This window comes from Pithys albifrons, chromosome 6, assembly GCF_047495875.1.
Source record: "Pithys albifrons albifrons isolate INPA30051 chromosome 6, PitAlb_v1, whole genome shotgun sequence".
NCBI lineage: Eukaryota > Metazoa > Chordata > Aves > Passeriformes > Thamnophilidae > Pithys > Pithys albifrons.
The window spans coordinates 16,143,567-16,164,206 of record NC_092463.1 but is presented as its reverse complement, the minus strand read 5'-3'; the positions used below and the strand labels follow the sequence as shown (position 1 = coordinate 16,164,206).

General features: G+C 41.2%; 1 protein-coding gene across 4 annotated transcripts in view; it reads right to left on the bottom strand.

The window, feature by feature from the left end:
- The window catches only part of PRIMA1 (proline rich membrane anchor 1), a 53,596-nt gene that overhangs the window by 17,084 nt on the left and 15,872 nt on the right, over positions 1 to 20,640 (bottom strand). For all 4 annotated transcript variants that reach the window (XM_071557618.1, XM_071557622.1, XM_071557621.1 and 1 more), the window contains one exon: positions 6,108 to 6,237. In XM_071557618.1, coding sequence (XP_071413719.1) covers positions 6,108 to 6,237 — 130 coding nt within the window. The remainder of the gene's footprint in view (positions 1 to 6,107; positions 6,238 to 20,640) is intronic.

The window sequence follows — 20,640 nt, the reverse complement described above, 5'->3', positions numbered from 1 at the left end:
TTTTGCTCTTGTACTTAAAAAATAAGGCCAATTCTCCTTCATCTTGAAGCCTTCAAAAAACATGCAGCAGTGCCAACTACCAGTACTCTGTCCAAAATCCCCAATGACACCACTAAATCAGCAGAATAAACACAGCAGAGCTCTGGCATCTCTAGTGGGTTGAGTCAAGTCATAAAGCTGTTCAACAGCTTGTCTCATAAACACTACCCTGGAAATTCTTGCACAACCAACATCGAGACTTCAACACCGTTTGGAATTAAAACTGATCTTCCTTCCACTAGCACTCAGCTGTCATCAAGCAGTGCTACATTTAGTTTAATAAATAGTGATAGCTTTGAAAGAACACAAGAAAGCTAACAAGAATTTTCCATCTGTGGAGATATTCAAAACAGATATGAGCAACCTGCTCTAGCTGACTCAAAGTAGAAGTTTGGATTAGATAATCTCAGCCATCTATTCCAATCTCAACCATTCTGTGATTCTGTGAACTCATTTCTTGATAGTTAAAAAATGGGATCTCCTGCAGATGGTTGCTCACAGTATTTATCTTTAGTAGACCATCTGCAGCCTCATTCCAAGGATGGAAATAAATTCACTACTGGGAGATGATTAGGCAGAGAGGCTAAGCAACACATGAGCATGGTGGGCTTTGGTTAGAGGTGACAGAATATCTGGACAGTGTTCAGTGGTAGATATTGATCCTCTTGCTGTTAAGCATCAACATTCAGACAGTGGAATCTGGCTACAATGCAACCATCTTTTCCTTTTTAAGTCATGCAACTGCCCTCATTAACATTCCCAAGGTCTGACAATGAAGATCCTATTCCCTTTTGAATGGCACTTCTTAGTGATCCCTTTTGCAGAACTGAACTGGTCTGACATCAATGAATTGCATCAAAGAGACAGAGATCTGCCCCCACAGACCTTCTTCTTTCCTTTTTAATATTCCCCACTCAAACAGTACTTTAAAACCCAGCTTTTCCATCAGCTATCTCATTCTGTCTCCTGAGTAATTGCTGTCTTTATGGGCATCTGCTGAGAGTTAAGGGACCATTTCAATACAAACCCTTCTAATGTGTCAGGGAGAATAGAAGAGATTAACAATCTCAATTCACCTTGACCTGTCTGACATCAGTCATGGCATGAATATCTTCTTCAAAGCAATTAAGTATATTTAGGATACTGTTCTGTCTTTCTCTACATTAAACAGCATTGTTTTGTTGATTTTGGACTAGACTGTGCTTGGCCTCAGTGGCTCACAGGAGATGACCAGGTACAGGACCACACAGTTCTTGCTCTCTGGGGAAGCGAGTGGCATGAAATGGGCTGGGGGAAAGGTGCATGGTCATAGCCTGCTTAGTGGGACATAAATCCCTGCACCATGGGACATCTTCATTACAGCCCCCATTACCACTTTGCCTCCTCAGTGTTTTCCCCTTGTAAGCATCTGCGTCATTTTGTTAAACAAAGCCAAATTTCAGAACCATGCTCCCTCTTTTGAAACCAGACCTTGCAGTATACAGGGACCATAAATCATACACTAATGCTAAACACCCTAAAAACACCTGAGCAATGACTTTTAAGACAGTTTAAGTATGACCTGTCATTTTATTTCAGTACAATGTTTTCTTCCATTTATTATTTGAAGGTGAACTCAGTGCCTATTTAAGGAAGTGCATATGTAGGCATTTATGGTACTTTTCTCTCAGGCTACGGGACACATAAAAAAGTGGCTTGACAAAGCTAGAATAAAGAATAAAAGGTGTATCATGAAAAATTTGGCTATCATCAGTCTGTTTTCCCTGCTGACTTAGCAAGAGGGCTCTTTGGCAGCATACTCTGTGGCACATCTGAGAACAGATGTGTCCATCCTACTTAAAATCCAGCAGAGCCAAGGAGCCACATCCCTAGGCACAATGAGCTGCTCATGGGTCGTATCAGATGCTATGGATGTTCTGGAGATACTAAGTATATGTTTTCCACATGTTGGAAAGCCATCTGAAACATCTCCTTCCCAGCTGCACAGCTGATGCATCACTTGTCACAGAGACCAGGATGCTCAGCTTTGTTTTCCCCTTTGAGTTTTGATGGCTTCAGTATCTTAATTTCATACAAGGAGCCAGGGATTTATTTTTCCCTTTTATGTAAATATCTTACTCCTCTCACACACACTGACACACCAGTGAGCTGCAGAAATAGGATTACATACTGCAGGTCCCTCTCTCCCCCATCTCAGCTGCTTACTTACCAAACAACTCTGGTTAATCCTCTTTACTGTGTTTACTTCCCATATTCCTCCAGTCTTACTGTCTTGCTATTTATTCAGGTGCTTGGAGATGTCAAAAAAAGCTTAAAAGACAGTCACCTCCAGAGCTGATTAAAATAAATTGAGTTCCACTGATTGTTTTTGAATCTGTACTTATTTACATCAAAAGCAAATGAGCTGCTGGCATTCACTGTGCACTTGCCCAAGCCCACAAATCACGTAACACTGAAATGATCCCGCTTCCTCCAGCCTATGCAATTAATGTATTGTGCTTGGACTTCTTGCTTTTACTTCTTGATAACGGTCTTCTGGGAAAAGAGTAAGAATGGCAGGTTTTTACAGACTGAGACATGGTAGAGAATTAGGTGGAGGTATTCTAGATTCTGAACCAGTTATTTATCTGCTCCTGATATGTTTTACAGAAATGACTGGTTATGAGATCACTTCTTTTATCTATGAAATGAGTGAAAAAGTCCCACTGCTTACACTAAGGCTGGTACCCAGCCAATTATTAAGCCTGTCCTCGAAATCTGCAAATGTCACAGATGGGGCTAAGTGACAATATCATGTATGATGTCCTCTGGTACTTGATTTATGCAGCAGCACACACCTGTGCCCAGTGTGTCAGCCAAGCAGTGTTCAGTGCTGCAGTCACCACCAACACACAGAGGAAATTTAGAGGTTGCTTGAAGTGCCTTTAAAGTATTGCTCCATATGTATCTTCCCATGAGTTTAACCTGTCTAGCATTTCTCTCTGTATTAAAGCTGATGGACACAATTTGCTGTTCAGTCTCTCATGGATAAGAGAGGTCAAATCACTCACTGGAATGGATTGCAGCAGTTCTTATGACCATTTCATACTGGGAGAGCCCGAATACTTCCAGGGGACATGCAGGGATGGGGGTAGTAGCGTGCTTGCTTGGTTCAGGTAGTTATCCCATAGAAAGAAGCACCAATCCACTAGGTTGTATTTTATTACACAATGCCCTAGTACCTAAAATTGGTGATATGCTGAAGTTTTAGCTTTCACAAGGGAAAACAAACTACCCCAGGAGAAACAGTTTATATATAGATTGAATAAAAACACAATTGAGTTATGGTACCTCGAGGACAGTCACTCCCTCTCTTCCTGCTACAGAAAAGCAGTACAGAAAAGCAGACATGAGAGAGTTTGACTGGGTCTGGCCCTTTTAAACCAGGAAATGAGATTTCAACTTAAGCACAAAAGGATTTTTTCCTTTTCTTTCTACTTCAAATATGATTCCTATGAAAGTGAGGGATTAATACAACAGATTCAAACTCTGTGCAAATAAATCTCTGCCTGCACTTTCCTACTAAAACATTTAACCCTTATTACACCCTACAACCAAATGACTGATGGTATTTCACTCTTCACCATCTCTTCAGTGGAGGTAGGAGACAGATTTTTCAGAGATGCTGTAATGACAGAGGTTAGAGTTCCAGATGTGCAGGAAAGAGTCCAGAAGGAGTGCAGAGGAAAGCTGGTGGGATGGGGGTGTGAGAAAAGACAGGGCAGACAACAGTTATGCAGCTGGAGGCTGGGAACACACTGGTAGGACCCTTGGCTTCAGTATGACCCAGATTAATCCCCTTACTCTTTCTCTAGCCACTTCTACCTCACAGAAAAAAAACACAGTGAAGGATTTCTCATGCTAACTAAAGCCGGTTCAGCTCAACAATACATGATAATACTCTGTGTCGAAGGCAGAGATGCTGCTCTTGTGAAGTGTCTGATCTTATTTCCCAGCATTTATCAATAGATATCTTTTACAGTGGATCAAGAAACCTGAACTACTGGGGAATGCTGCCAGGCACTTTAGGGCATTCTTTCAGCAGAACTGTTTTAGGAAGGGCTCATTGATGAAAAGAAATTCTCTAGTTCCTCTGCAAAATTCTAATTAATAAGATTTTCTTTCATAGCTGTGCATCCCACATTCAAGCAGTTTTCAGCTTAGCATTTGTCAGCAGTGTGAATGTCAACAATAAGAAGATCCAAGAGGAATTTTCACTTTTCTCTGAGCCTAATGCCTATTCAAGCAGCAGGCTTGTATGTTGATATTCATATTGTTGACAAATAATTGGTGTCTTCATCAAGTGTCAGTATTATTCTTCACTGACATGAAGCATGTGACTGTTATGTGAATTCCCCAAAACTTTGCAAAGCAGCTCTAAATTGGTCCCTTTAAATGTTGTTTCTGTTCCTCCCATATATTCCTCCCATCTACCAGCATCACAGCAGATTTGAAAAGCAATTCCTTGCTAGGCACAAGTTGCCCTGGAGAGTTACTGCTCCCATATGTGTATTTTGCAGCCTTGACACAAATCATTCACAATTTGGCAGTAGGCAGACAAACACAAATGAGCAGCAACAGTAGATTAGGAAATACAAGTAAGACTTTGCACTGTGCTACCAACTCAACTGGACTCCAGTCTCAGTCCTCCAGAAACTCTTTTTTGAAAGTGAAGTTTCTAGAATGAAAGCTGTCCAGCTCCTTCAAAATAATAAGCATTCATTTTAGCTAAACTAAAATTGCAGACACATAAATTTAATAAGAAATAAAAGAGACTTCTCTCTTCTTGTTTGAATTCTTTCTTTTTGATGCTCTTTCAAATCCTGTATAAATTTTTCAAACAGCCAAAAAGGGTGTCCAATGCTCCATGATTGTGATAGCCTTTCTGAGGCACATGAAAAGCCTTGCAATTGCTTTGCACACAGATAAAAAAAAGGGTATTTTCATTTATTTCCCTTTTTCCCCCAAAAAAGTCACTCAAAAATCATAAAGTTGAAAAAACCTGTCATTTAATCCAAGGTGCAATTCACATGTCATTGCAGTGTCTCATGAGAGGCATGGATGGCATTGCATTCTCTGCTGCAGGCTGGGTCAGGTGCATATACTAATTGCTCCCATCCAAGACCCTCATGGTACAAAACAGTGACACCATGAAGACGTGAGTGAGGGTCGTTGTCAGAGCCATACTAAAATGAACAGAGCAGAAGAGAATTTTCATCCATCTGGCCTACAAGTCCCACAAGATACTTTGTCCTCTAAATTGTCCTTTAGACTTCCAGTTGAAGCCCTCATAAAGAAGTGTTAAAGTTTTGATTTTTTTTCACCAGAAATATGATATATTATTTAAATGAAGAAATTATTCTCACTCCCATTTTCCTGTGTAACTCAAGTCAATACTTTCTAACTACTCAAGGCTTAGGCAAGCACAGCTATTTGGCAGACAATGAGCTGAAACGGTTATTAAACACCATGTTGTACAAAGGCTTCACAATGGCCTTTACATTAAAAGACACAGGTTTTGAATTTTTGTTCTATAGGTTATAATTTTGAAGCAAGAATAAACTAGAAGTAGAGTCTCCAAAAGAAAAACTACATAAACAACCCTAGACTTTGAGTTAAACAAGCTTGCATCAATTTGAAATGCTAAAATCTCACATCCCACATGTAAATTTTGAATACTAACAGAAGCGGACAGGACAGCATTTCCCATCACTACACTTGGCCAAGTCAAAGCTCTCTACATTCACCAGCAAACTGCAGCAATTTAACTTTGGGTAAGTTTTTATTAATCTGAACATTACCTATCCCAATTCTACCTTTATTTCTCCTCATGACTGTGCACTGAACTTCACCCTTTCCACAGGCAGGATATGGTACATAAGTGACTTTCCAATGAAAACACACGATGACTACAGGATGCCTTTTGTCTTTAGGATGCCTTTAAACAAAACAAGGTGACAGACAAGTCTTGGGTCAACCTTTGTGTGACTGCATTGCCCTAAGCACAGTAGAAGCATCTGGAGTCTTACCTTTTTATGGCTTTGTAGCAAATGATGACAACTACAAAGAGGAACACTAGTGTGGCGCAGCATACTGCAATAATAATAACCAGGCCTGGCCACCAGGTCTCTTCAGTGGGACAGAAGGTAGACTTGGGAGCTGTAAAAACAGAGTGGAAAAACACATGAGTTCTCCCAAACCAACAGGGTATAATCATATATGCTTCAGTTGCTTATGCAGTAGCACTATGCCAGGGCCACAGATACAGGCAAATAGGTTATTTCACATTTAGGACCTATTTCTTTTTCCCCCCAAGCAATCAATCCTCTTCTAGGTACTAGATTTTCTTGTCATGGTCCCCAGATGATAAAGTTCTCTGTCAGTGTTGTCTACAACCTGGTGCTCAGCATGAAGCAAAAAGGCTCAGCTCTGTCAAGCATGGAAAACATCTTCTTCCTTTGCATTTGCCATCTCCTGCTGCATCAGATTTAATTTTAGACAGAGATGTTATGCTGATAAGAGTAGGTTTTCAAACTCCATTAAGGCAGGTTTGTTGAGGAGCTGCAGCAGTGCCTCCCAATCTGTATTGCAGCTAATATCACTGTAACACTGGAGTAAGGAAGGGGGATTTGTTTTAAAAAAATATGAAGTCTATTACAATTATTAATTGCTTTCAAAGTATTACAGTTGACGAGCCTCTGTTCCATTACACTGTCCTTGAATCCTAAGTCACATAGTTAAGCAATGTTAACACTACGAAATGTTAACTTGTGGAATTATAAACAATTATTATTAAATTTTTCTTGTTACTTTTAAAGCTAGAATAGTCTATGAATATAATATTCAAAACAAACAGTATTTTTTATCTGGTGGCATTTAGTTAATATACTTTTCTTCGGGGCCATGTTCCTTTTCCCCTGCTTTGAAGGGACACATTTCCTGAAGGATGGTGAGCAACAGTCAGTGCCATGAACAGTTTGAGTGTATTGCAAAGGGAAAGAGACCCTTACCACAGCATACACAAACACATAAACTCCATTAGAATTTCAATTACCTTAAGTGAAGTTTAATAATGAATCAGTCAATGGGACTGTCTACATCTACATGCTCAGCTAAGTAGGGGAGAGAATTAAATATAGCAAAAGGCACTTTTTTGTCTAATTGTTTGTTTTTATATTCTGAACTTCCTGTTACACACCACAAACAGCTACACAGGCTAAAATATGTCATCAGCCTGGCATCATTTATTGTGATCTGATATCTCCTGTGATTGATTAGGAAAAGACATACACATACCCTCAGATTAACACTCAGTAGGTTAAATCCTGAACTACACAATTATTGCGAAAGGTTTTTTTTCTCATTTGCAAGATGCATAGAGAAATTGGCAATATTCACCCCAAGAAATACGCAGGATCGCCTTAGGAAAAGAATAGGTAAAGTACTGTAAGATGCAATCAAAATAATAAACACAATAGTTTGATAATTTATGGGAAGTTCAGCATTTGATGCCAATAAAAGGTCTTGTCTTCCTTACACAGATCAGCCTTCAACACATGCAATCACTATGATCATACTTGTCTAGCAAATATTGCTTTCTGTTTCTTGTACATATATTGACTGTGAGGGTGCAGGGTTTTTTGCACTTGTTTGTTGGGGTTTTTCCCTATGAGAGAGAGAGAAAAAAAATCTGAAAAATGTAGTTATTTTAAAAACTGGTCGTTCCTGACTCCTTTATTGACTATGTCTATACCCAGATTGTCCCAGCAACTGAATTTCTATTTTATTACTATTTCAGCTGCAGAAGTCAGGTTTCAGTGGGTAATGGAACTATTTACTCTGTTGTGATAAAGCTAGTAATTTTAATATTCTCTGAAAGTTTTCAATATTGTTGTTTTCTAAGATTCCAGAACAAAAGGCATTTCAAAGATGACAAAATGTTTGCATGAAGGAGCAGGCAGTCTCAAGGTCAGCTCTACCCTTCTGATGTTGTCCTGAAAAACACAAAAGATTGCATTGAAGTCAAAAGAAACACAGCCATCAGCAGGTGTCATGTAAAATTTGATGAGGTCACAGAAAATGTGAGAAGTTCGTCTATCCTTATCTAACCCTTGTTCTTCCTCAAAGGCAGGATCAACCAAACTAGTCATAAAGCAAAATTATCGTGAGACTGGGTTGCTCCTCAGCACAACAATGAGACTGACAAATGGCAAAAACAGGGTGTAAAGCCTGTCTGTGCCTCATGTCTGTGCACCATGTCCTGCTTCATGTTTTTATATGGAGAATTAACAGACTGAATAGTAAATATTACTCCTGAAAGCCTATATGCAGTCTTTAATGACAGGAAAATATGAATTGCTAATGTGGAGATGACTCCTAATCCACCTGGCTCAGTTCCCTTCCCCACTGGTCCAGATCAGGTATTCAAAAAGAAGCACAAGAAATCACACTGGAAGCTTGTTTCTTCGTGGCTCATGGCTTCATACAGCTTTAAAAATTATCTTCTATTTCTACCGCTTATTATTGCAGTGCTAGGTAATTTTTTTCCTTAGAAACATCCACTCCGTTTTTCATAAGCTCCTAGTTGCATGCACTTTTCTGCCTTTCTCGATATGCATTCACACAGCCCTCATTACCCTGGCATTTCTATGCCCTTAATGCATTTCTCCTCACAATTATCCTGTGAGGAAAAGCAGAACTGCTTTTAATCCCCTTATGCTGTTGGGAAGGCCAAGTGTGGCCTTCAGGGATGCCTCTGTATGCAGCTGGAAATGTCAGCTGAGAGGGGAATTTCCCAAAGAGTCAGCAACATGCCTGGGAAGCACCATGTCTTCAGAGAGATGTCTCTTAATGAGTCCGACATGTAGCTCCTGAGGTTAAGGAGCTGTTGACGTCTCAGTTCCCTGGGGCTGGGGCTCATAACTCTGTTCCCTGGAGCACTCTGGGGCTAGGAATGCTTTCCATCCTGTGCTAGACTCTCAGACCTCAGCTTATCACTGTAGATAAACCAGGTCTCCCCTGGGAAGGGCTGAGCCCATACGTGTCAATGAGCCCTCAATGATCAGAAATGATCCTGGGGTGACGGCAACTACCACAACTTCTTGCAACTGTACTGCTTTGTGTGGAATAGAAATGCATTTCTCTGGCACTCTCTGGAGCAACAAGAGGGTCCTAAACTCTCCTCTAATAAGATACAGGAATCATTACAAAACACACTGAGCAGGTGTTCCACTCTATCTATCAAAATGTCATTGTCTGATTGTCTCATTGTCTTACAAAACTTTGGATGAAATGCAAGAAAACAATTCTCATGGTTGCCTCCTTTGTACCACCTCTTTCAAACACATTATAAAACCCCAATGATTTCAGAACCAAACTGTGCTCTTTACACTTGTGTACACAACAAGCGTAAAGAAACAACCAGCCACACAATGCTGTCATTTGCAGTGGTGTATCTGGGGAGTGAAGGACATCCCTGGGTGCCTGGAGCCCTGTCATCATCCCCACAGTGCTGAGTGCTGGCCAGACTGGCCATGGCGAGTGCCCCCCTGGCACCCAACACCAGCCTCATGTGAGCAGCTGGAGCTGCTCACAGCACAACTGCTTCCTGGTTTGACTCATTCCTGGCTGCTCTTCATTGTTCTCAAAACCAGGTGAATGGAGAAAATTATTTTCACAGAGCAAATCAACTCAAGGAAAATGTATTTCTTCTCCTAAACCTTAAAGTGTCATTCTGCACATTGAACACACCACTGGGTGGAAAGTGGTAGGGAAGTGATGACATTTTAAAGAATATAAGCAGAGTAAGCTAAGCAATCAGTCTGACATCCTTACAGAAATCCTACCAAAATAATAATATCTCATTCAATAAATAAAATATTAAAATAAATAATTGATGCTAAACAGCACAGGTTTAGCAAGACACATCTTGTCAAACTGACTAGATACTTTCTGAGGAGTTTACTACTTTGTTAAATAGATGTATTAGTGCTAGTGAGGTAACTCCAGATTTTGATATGACATTTGACTTAATTCCATATAATGTTGGGGTTATGAAACAATAAAGCTACAGAGGAAGTGTGGTACACATAAATTGAGTTAAAAGCCAGGGAACTGGTATGTCTCAAAATCTAACTATGAATGAAAAGTCACTGCTGAGAGAATGTGCTTTTTTAACAGTGACCTCCCCATTTGCCCCCAAACAGGGTGATGGATACTGGCAGAGTTTGTAAATGACTCAGAAATGTGCTCAACTACAAATGGAGACAAACATGTTTAGATTAGAAATAGGATAATTATTATCATTAAGGATAATTAACCATTACCATAGTCTATCAGCTCTGGTCAAGTATTCTCTTGAAAACTTTAGCTTTTATTTTTTCCTGTGATAAGTCTAAATTCAGTTAAAGAGATTGGACTCAGAATAAGAACGGAGTAAGTAAAGAAAACACTCTGTATTTGCAAAGTCCACACGAGCACAATACCTTTTTTCTCTTGGCCTTAAAATTCATAAAGTACAAAGGTTGGTAAGGTTTACTCTTAGAGGTCCATCCCCTTCTCCTATTTCCAACAGCACCAGGCCTAAATAATTATAATGAACAACCAGATCTATTTCAGACATACAAGGGGTTGCTGAATCCAACTTACTGAAAACAAAATTGTGAAAAAGTACTTTTAGAGCGAAGCCATCCTTCAAACTAATTCAGCACCACAAAAATCTTACACCTGCTTTCTTTGACTAAGTTTGTTTTGAAGGCTTAACACAAAGACACAGCTCCAGTTCTAATGTTAGCAGGTATCCGTACACAAGTGACACTAGTCAGAAATATGCATACCAAGGAAGATTAGCTCAGCTACAGGGGGGGTTCCCTCAATGCCCAGATACAAATATAGAGGCTGTATCACTGGAAAGAATGTTTACATAAAATTGCAAGGAAATCTCTGATTTCCTTTTATTAAATTTCAGTGGGTCATTCTCAAAATTGATCTGAGCTTCCAGAAAAAAAAACCCAACAAAACTGTGATGAAGCTGTTTTAATTTTCTGGGTTAAATATTAAATTGTTTTGTGTATAAGAATGACACATCCTTGTACTGCCTGAGAATATATAGAAATAGGACTTGGAATCTTTGGATACACCATCAGGTTATCTTTAGTGTCATGGCTGTACTTTATGAAGCTTGTATTTTTGAAAACTAGTGCTCCCATCATTTATTTTGCTGAAGGCTATTACTTTCCATTACAATATGGGTTTCAGGCTAATTGCTCTTTGCATGGGAATGCTGGGACAGTAGAAAGTAACACCACCAAGTTTCTCAGAAGACAGTAAGTGCTCCAATCATGGGGGCCATGCTGGGCTGAGCTGGTGCCTTCATGCAGCCCTCAGCAGCAATGTTGAGGCAGGGACTATCTATCAGGGCATCCCTTCCCACTGGCTATCCCCCATCAGTCAGTCCAGCAAAGGAAAACAGAACAAACCAAAACCAAAACAAATGCGGGCTGAGCTGGAAAATATCTAAGGGAGGGAGAGACCCATGCTCCCATGTGCAGTCCTGGGGGAGGTGTCTCTGGTTGAGGTTTAAGTGTGTCAATTTGCTCACAGGCTCAGTTCCAAGCAGCTGGTGAGTGTTCATTGGCATGATGTGAAAGAGTGACAGTGAACCCCATTAATTCCCTATAACAACAGTGACTTCATGCCTAAAAATGCAAGAGACCTTCCAAGAGAAATCAAAACTGATTATTGTTTTCCCTCCTGCTTTTACTCCAATTCTTGCGGAAAGGTTGGGTCTTGCCATAATGATCTTTATGAGACATCTTTTTATTATTTCTAATATGGTATATTCACAATAGCCTAAACCCTGACATCTCTATGCCCACAGCACTTCTCTTGCTGTTGTAGGGCTGCCTGAATCAGTCATGCACTTTTAATTAGCACACTAGAAAGCAGGTTTGGATTTTATTTTGAAGGCAGGTTCATATTCCAAGGACCTCAAATGTTTTATCAGTCTTGGTTGAAACTTTAAGGGAATCGGAGAAGCAGAAAATGTGTTTTCAGCAACCTCTATGTATGGCTTGCATTCCATAGACCTGTTAATCTGCTGACTAAGCCAGGGTTTGGTGTTCCAATTTCATCTTCACTCTTATTTGCTTTATTACTTTGATATATCCACACAAGTCACATGTTGACATCTCCATTTGCAAAACACTAGTTCCTACAGCCATTATTCAGGAACAAGATCAGAAAACATGGAGAGGTTTAGATGTGATTTCAGATGTCAAGATATATGAAAAAATTTCCCAGTTAAATACAGAAATGGATTTTGAATCTGTTGCAGTTTGGGTCTCTTCACATCAAGGAGCCCTATGCAAGACCCTGTGGAATAGATGAGTTCACTGAATCCCTTGATTAATGTGAAATAACTTGTGTTCTGTGAGGAGAAACCCTACAGAAGAACAGTTACACCCACACCAAGGCTTGGATACTTACTCTATTAAGTACTGGGCTCTGTAAAACATGAGAAACAAGGAGAGCCTCCATCACATGCCCACATCTTTTCTGAGAAAGCTGATTTCAGTCCATAGCTGGAGATCTCTTGTCTACTTTTGCATAAGGTCCTTCAGTACCCCCAGCAGTGTAAATTCACCCTAAAGTGCGTGCTGATTAACTTAATGCTGATTAACTTAATTGTGTATCAGGATGAAGCCTTAGGCAGGTAATAAAAATGGTCCAAGCTCAAGGGATGTAAACTAATAGAAGTCTACCCAGCTATGAGACTGGTGCCAGCTGAGGACCTTGTCCCAGCATCTGCATAATGATGCTCAAAAGTGCCCTGGAGGCTCTGGGCTCTCCAGGAGCAAGATTTGTTACCTTAGCCGGGGTGATGGGGAGAGATCTGTGAGTCACTTGTGTCCCCCCTGCTTGCTGCATTTCATCACATAGGAGCTGCTACAGATGTGTTTGGATAATCCATGGGGTAGAAACACTCTAAGTGTAGCCAGGGCTGCTAACAGTGAGAGCCAGCCGGCATGGGAAAAACAAATCCTTCAAAAGAGACTGCTAGGGGAGTTTGTGGTCCTGCTAGAGTTTGGTACAAATATAGATCTTCAGCTGTTATTCTGAAAGGCATTTTGGGAATAGGCAAAGTATGTGCTCCCTTCCACACTCCTGGATTTAAGTGGAAAATTTCCTGGGAGGATGGGGGAGAGGAGGCTGACCAGGACATGGGTGATCTTGCCATCTGTCCAGGGCAGGGGGGTTGGACTGGATGAGCTTTAAATAACTCTTCTGACCCAAACCATTCTATGGTTCTATGATGTTTAAATGTCTGGCATGGAGGTGTTCTGTCATTGCAGCTTCTTGGCACAGGGGTTGGGACAAAGTCCCATTCCTGCTACTGCTTTGCCATTGCTTCCCTCTGAGATGCAGAAACAAAGCAAGCTCCAAAGAATAGTCCCAAACACTAAAATAAGTCTTGGGTGACTTAACTTCAGGAAATACAATAAAATATGAGACTCCCACAGCACTGTGGCTTCCCAGGGCTGTCCTGCTTAAAGTAATGGACGTGCTGTTTCCTGTTTAGAGTGCAAAAGGGCACAAAAAGGGTGCAGGAAAGATACCACAGAAATCCAGGTCATCATTACAGCCATCATTAACTCAAGGGACCAGGCCAATGCAGTGGGAATGTAAAGCAGCAATAGACAACAACTTCAATAAGAGACAAAGTCCACTTGAGGCAAATTTGTCTCCAGTAAATCCAAACATGATGGAAAGAATTTGGATTATCACAGTCCCCAGTGGGCAATGACCCAGAAAGCTGCTTTGCTGGACCTGTTCCCTCAGCTCCTGCCACACAGAACAGGCACAGGAGCAAGATACTACCCAATGAGGAAAGACCAAAGAACTGCTTTAGACCAGGAATATCCTATGCCACCACACTCATCTCAGGAGCATGGCTGTAACTGTACATGATGTATGATAGATTGGCTTAAAGAAAAGAATCACCTAATTTTGGAGCAAATTTTATCCCAGAAAAAATTGGTTGTTTTTATTTTTTTTTAAACTTCCTTATAGATCTTTGCCTTTCATGTTGCCTGTAAGCTTAGGGCCATTTCCAGAGAGCCATGAGTCAGTTGGGTAAACAACCAGGCAACAGCAGTGTGCTCAGCAGAAGCCTGTCCTGATTTACAGCTTCCCTGGAGTAGCTAGGTTAAATAACACTGGTAGAAATCAGCTATTTCTGTAGCAGATCATAATTCTGTTTATCACATTATGTTGCAGACAAGTTCATATCATGCAGCTGTTACATGCATATGCTCCTACTACATTTTTAAGGAGGATACTGCAATCACCACGCAGCAGGAACTTCTGCTATAATAAAAACATGTGTGGGATTGATGCTGAAGAAATTCCCTCTCCTGCAGCTCTTACACCATAGACGCAGTTATTCTACACTCTCGGTTCCTCCTTAGTTGTCCCCTCCCCTTTCTAAAAACACTTCCCTTCTGAAACAAGAAACATGCTTAGTTTTCGAGACTGGAGTGTGCAGGAGGTGGAGAAAAGGGGCAGCTCTGCAGGAATTTTCTGAAGGTCACAGGAAGTACGGTAGTGCTTATTGCAAGAAAGGGGTCTGCAACTCCAGGTGAAAAAACCTAAGCCTGGATACAGCCAGTGAGGAAGAGAGCAGCTGTGTGTGGGATGCTCAAGATCTAACCTTTAGCAGTTACTGAACCTGCATGCATTTAGGTTTGGATTTTACTGAAGCCCTATGTTGGTGTGCTGTCTTGGTAGGAGATGTGCAGCTGCTTTTCCTTGGCAAATTTGAGATTCCTATAGAAAATGAACATATAATTAGGACCAAAATAAAATAACAGCAGGAGAAGATATTGGTTGGCCAGACACGTAAGTGAGGACACATTGTGAGGAAGTGGCTTGTGCAAAGTCACTGCAGCAAAGTCAGAGAGCCAGGAAACAAAATGTCTTTTGACTTCTGGCCAGTCCTACCCTCTGGATCGTGTTGCCTCTTCTTTGAGAGTAAACACAAACATTTGATCTGGTTAAAACCACAATACAGGAGTGGAAGCAGAAAACTGCCTTTTTGACTTCTCAGGCAGGCACCAGATCTCTGCCCCAAGTCAGCACATGGACACCATGCCCAGGAGCTCTGTGCAGCCAAGACCTACGGAGAGAAACAAGGTAGGATCCCACAAGGTGCCCAGGAAAGACTGATGTTAAACTTGTGAGATGACTTGTATTGGTTTTGTACAACTGCAGAGGAAAACCAGGGAACAGTTCAGAGTTCTAGATGCTTTGAAAAGATACTGATGCATAGAACAGAGCAGTCAAAGGATTGCCAAAGTAGGGAGAGAAAATCTGTACTCCAAATGCTTGACAGGCTGAGGCCCGGACCTCCCAGCCTTTATCCTATTAGGTTGTTGGTGAAACTGATGGGACCTACCAGAACTGAGGTTCTGCAAATAGGTGCAAAACTTAGTTTCAGCTTCCAAGGGCTTTTGGAGGAGAGTGGGGTTAGAGAGCAAAGAGGAAGAATCTGTTCTCTGAAGCATGATCTGGAAAAGCAGTAGCATTTAAAGACCTTGTGGAAAATAGGCTTATAAGGAAATTACATCATAGCTAGTTTCTGCATTAACACTCAGATCTGGCATTTATCTTTACAATGCATGCTCACATCAGCCACTGCCCTCTGATCTGACTTTGTCCTGTGTTTTTCTAATCAGCAGTCTCCCAATGAGATGCTGTTTTCCCTTCACCATCTGATTCTCTCTCAACATAAAGGACTGAATTGTTTTTACCCTGATTAAATCACACCCTGTTGGGTTCTGTCCAGAGCAAATGAGAATTGAAGCCTGTGCCCTGCAAGGCAGGCTTCTCCTTGCAGCAACAGGGACATGGGGGGAGCCTCATGAATACCTTCGTATTTGCCTTCCCTCCACAACCTGGATCACCACCAGGCTGGGCAGCACTGACACAGTCCTAGTGACACCTCCAGGTAGTCCTAAGTGCTGCCTCTCTGTGGGAACCAAAGCTCAGGTGAACTCTGTTGTACTTGGTGGCCCGTTTTCTGAAATGGAAGAGATGTTGATGAAATTAGCAGGTATCTGGTGCCTCTAAGAAACAGATCACAAGTGCCTGAGAATTTGCTGTTAAATTAGGACTGTGGAATTTATTTTAGAAGGTAACCTGATTTCCAAAGGTTCTCAGCACTCAGAGAACCAGGATGCTTTAAGTAAGGTATGTAAATATACAATCTTAAGTTAATCTTCTGAATTATATGATACAGGTTTTAACCTCTCTTTACTTAGGCAGAGTGTCACTGTGAGTGGAGGACAGAAATTCCTCTCGGGATGTGGCTTTCAGGCTCAGCTGTCCCCTTTGCTTGTTGGGTGATTTTGCAAAGATCTCCACTCCAGCCTTGTTTCTACTTCCCTGGGATGGGAACAGTATAGTCCCACCTTTCCACATAGCTGCAAGATGTAGGGACAAAAAGTTCAACATAAGGCTGCATGTCAACACCATTATTATTTCTTTCCCAATTATTTAATAGAGTTAATAGACCTCATCTATATTTCTACAAGAACTAGCTGTATTTCCCTGACCTTCCTGTCAACTATCTTTTCAAGAAAACACAGCAGCAAGGCCACAGTCTGTGACAGAACAGCAGTGCACAGCACTGACCTGAGGACAGTAATTCTCAGTTCTTTTGAACAGAGGCACCACTGAGAGACACAGAGATATGCCAGCACAGTACCATCCACTTCATTGCACAAACACACAATCTGACTCTCCAGTGGCAAGTGACATGCACAGGCACGTTTTGAGCACTGCCAATTCTTCAGTGGGGAAAAATCAGTGCTGAGCATCATCTTCTTGTCCCTGCAAATGTGATGACATCATCACAGTTCAGCAGTGAAAGGAACATCCGGGAAAAAAAGAAGCCTGAAAACACTGAAACTTCATGCTAAGTCTGCCTTTGCCATTTCAGCACACTTCAGCATATTTCCACCAACAAGCACACGCACATGCACACAGACATGCATGCAAACATCTATATGTCTCTCCCCACACTCTGCTCTGGCTGGCACAGATTTCCTAGGGAGAATCTGAAAACAAGTATGATACACAGAGGTGAGTGGACTCCCAACACATTTTAAAGATGAACTTTGTGCCTGTAATAGGCTGTCATCAGCCTTGCAGAGACAAGCAGTACTGTAGCCCATCCTCTGCCAGTGTGCCCCAGGTATGCTGTCCTGTGACTGCTTTTGCAAGGAGCTGGTTGGCTGTTCCACTGAACAAGGCTGTTCCTCACTGCATCTCACAAAGAGGTTGGAAAACCCCAGAAGCTTCTGTTTTGGTGTTTGCTGCGGTGGGCACCGGCCTGCTGAGACTCAGATAGCTCAGTACAGGCATAAACAACTTCAACACAGGCAGGAAGAGGTTTGCTGCCAGGAACGATATGTAGAGACTTGTACAAGCTTCCTACGAAAAGAGCTACCTTTGCTTTCCGTCTTACGGCACCAGGCCCTGAGCCATTTGACATGAGACAAAAGTAGTGACCAATGAAAGGTTACTTCCAAACTGGAACTCACTGGGGAAAGGAGATGCATTTTCACACCTTTATCACATAGCCAATATCCCCTCCCACATCCACTGCAGTAGGATAGGAATAAAAAGAAGTAAGTCTTCCGGACAGTTTCTCCTCCAGTCTAGTTGGCATTTTTACGGCTGTTTCAGAGGCTGTTTTAGGGCAGAAGACAAGCTCATCACCAGCTACCAGGTATTTCTAGAAGAGACAGGCTCCTTCATGGGGTTGTGCAGCTGCAAAGGGCGTCACATGGAGAAGACATTAGGCACAAAATTGGCCTCATCCTCCCTTGTGACCTGCTGGCCACCACTTGCTTCAGATCAACAGTGAGGAAGTGATTAGTAAACAACACACAGAAAGCATCTGTCCCCTCCAAAATAAGGTGGAGTGGGCCATGCCTTATAGGACATTTGCTGAGAACTAAGTGGTTTGGAAAGCTCATTGATCATCTCTCTGCATTTTTAGGTGATAAAAGCTCTTAAAAAGCTAATTCCACTGAGCCTCAGACACCCTTGAATGAAATCCATACCCCAAAAGGTGCTGTGAAGGCAGGTTCTTGCGACCCTGTTAAGGTACTGTGATAGTGGCAGTTATATGGACACTGTAAGTACATACTGTGATAGCTTTTCCAGGTTGTTAATTCCCATATCTGCTGATATATTTTTTGTCAGGGTTTTGCTGAAGCTGTACCATCACTGACAGAGGAGAAATAAGACAGGGCATAGTGCTGTTCTGTACTGTGGGTTCATGTCCAGCCCCTCAGTCAACCTCCTTTCATTCATTACTGTGTGGTAACAGCGTTGTCACAGGCTCTGCATCTTGCTTCTGCCATGGTTATCCTCGCTGTGGGATGGTTCAGCCCCCTCTTTGATGAGTGGTAGGACAGGGCACAACTGATCAATTCTATAGCGATTACCATTCACTTTTGAGCCTAATAATAATAATAATCATCATCATCATCTTCAGAGCTGGACATCCAAATCCAAAGTTTACAGAGGTGAAAGCATATCTCTTGTTTCAGATACGGTAACTTTGGCTGGTAGGGTTGACTCTCTCGCTATCTTCCAGCAGATTGGTGGCAGAGGGAGCAGCAGCGCCCTGGACTCTCTTTTCACTGCTCCCACAGGGTGGGTAAGATGCCTCACTTGCAGGAGTCACAGTACATCAAGTATTCTGAAAGCTTATCAATCTTTCAGCTCTTGCAGTGAATATATCTTTGAAACATGGTTTCAGGAGTGTAAACTCCTATATTGATGACCAGTCTTTCACCAGCAAATGATTAGTAAGATACCTCAGGGCTGGTAGATTCAATCCCACAGAAAGATGATAGATTTTCTTGGTATAATGTTCTATATACAGACTGAAATAAAGCCCGTATCTGCACAAATTCTTGAAGTTCCACATTATTCACATGAGTGGTGCCATCAGTGTCACAGGCAATACAAGGTGAGTAAAGTTCTGTGCTATTGCTATAATTGAGATATTATCTTGTAGAACCTTAATGGCTTTTTAAAAAGCTCAGGAACCTCCAGCTAATAGCAAAGACTGGACACACCTCACATCTTAATGCTGACACTTTCTTAAAATTAGTGCCTTCAGAGAAGTCTGATAGAAAACCAGCTTCAGCCAACTGCAGACTGACTTTTGTAACACAGATTGTGGAAGACTTGGAAATACTCAGAATATATTCCTAATGTCTTAATAAAGCAGTTTTTAAGGCACTGGTTTGTGTCCATCTCTGAAAAATTACTGATTTGTCTGTTGAGCACTCTACTATATGGAGAGAATGACTATAATAGACACACACTTAAGATGGGTAAGTACAGATGGCTTTAAAGATTCACTTTACTAACACAGCCATATTGCAAGTCATATGTTTAAGTTTTATAGAACAGTCAGCTGACTATGTAGCTGATACTTCTGTTGGTGTATGGCATCTATATAAACAATGCTGCTGTTTGATATTATGTGGTTTATTCTTTGTATCACTTCAATGGCTCAGTTATCACCAGAAGTAAGGGCTACAGTGACCACTTAAAAATGTCCCTGAGGAGATCAATTAATAATTCTCATACCTAGTGCACTTAAATTCAGGTTCAACTTAAGGGAAATCAAATTGATGACCTACCCAGGGTAAAAGGGAACTGAAGTGTGAAATGTCTTCTAAACCAAGGGTAAATTTAATTTCAATATAAATAAACTTGCATTTAATCAACTGAAAAATTTTCATGCTGTTTCCACAAAACACAGAACACTGAAAAAGGCAATTACATCACATTAAACCATCAAGGCATTTCACCATGCCAAATGCCCAATATGAAGTCCTCAATCACCACTCTACATTTGTAACTCGCTGAAAGCTAAAAGTCGAGGCACAGGTTACCTTACAGTCACAAATGCAACCAAACTGGTGCAGGTTGCTGTCTGCACTGTCCTTAGGCTTTACACAGAAGTCTAGACCTGCACAGTCAGGTGAGCTCTTGCACCATCATTCCTTACTGAAGCCTACAGCAGTAGGCAGCCCCTGCTGTAAAGCTGAGGTGAAGCACCTGCAGCTTGCTAAATCGAGGAGAGGGTTAAGCCAAACCCTCCCTGGGCTCCACTGATTATCATTTCCTTTGACAGTGGCTATGAAATTATTATGATTATTCATTGCTTACAGAAGAAAAGGAAAATGTCCAGGAATGATTCAAGAGAATCCGCTCCATTAGTAAAAGTCCAGTTTAACAGTAGCATTTATTTGTCAAGGAACAGAACTTTGCCTGAAAATACTTCTAAGCAATGAAGTGATGAAACACCAGCTCCATTTAAAAGACACTTGAAAATATAAAACAATTCATTTAACTAACAATTAGGAATCAACAATTTGCTGCTATATTTACAGGGTTATAATGTAATATGATTTTCTACTGGAAGTATTAAATTAGCTTGCATAATTATTAATGACAGTATTTGGCAGTGGC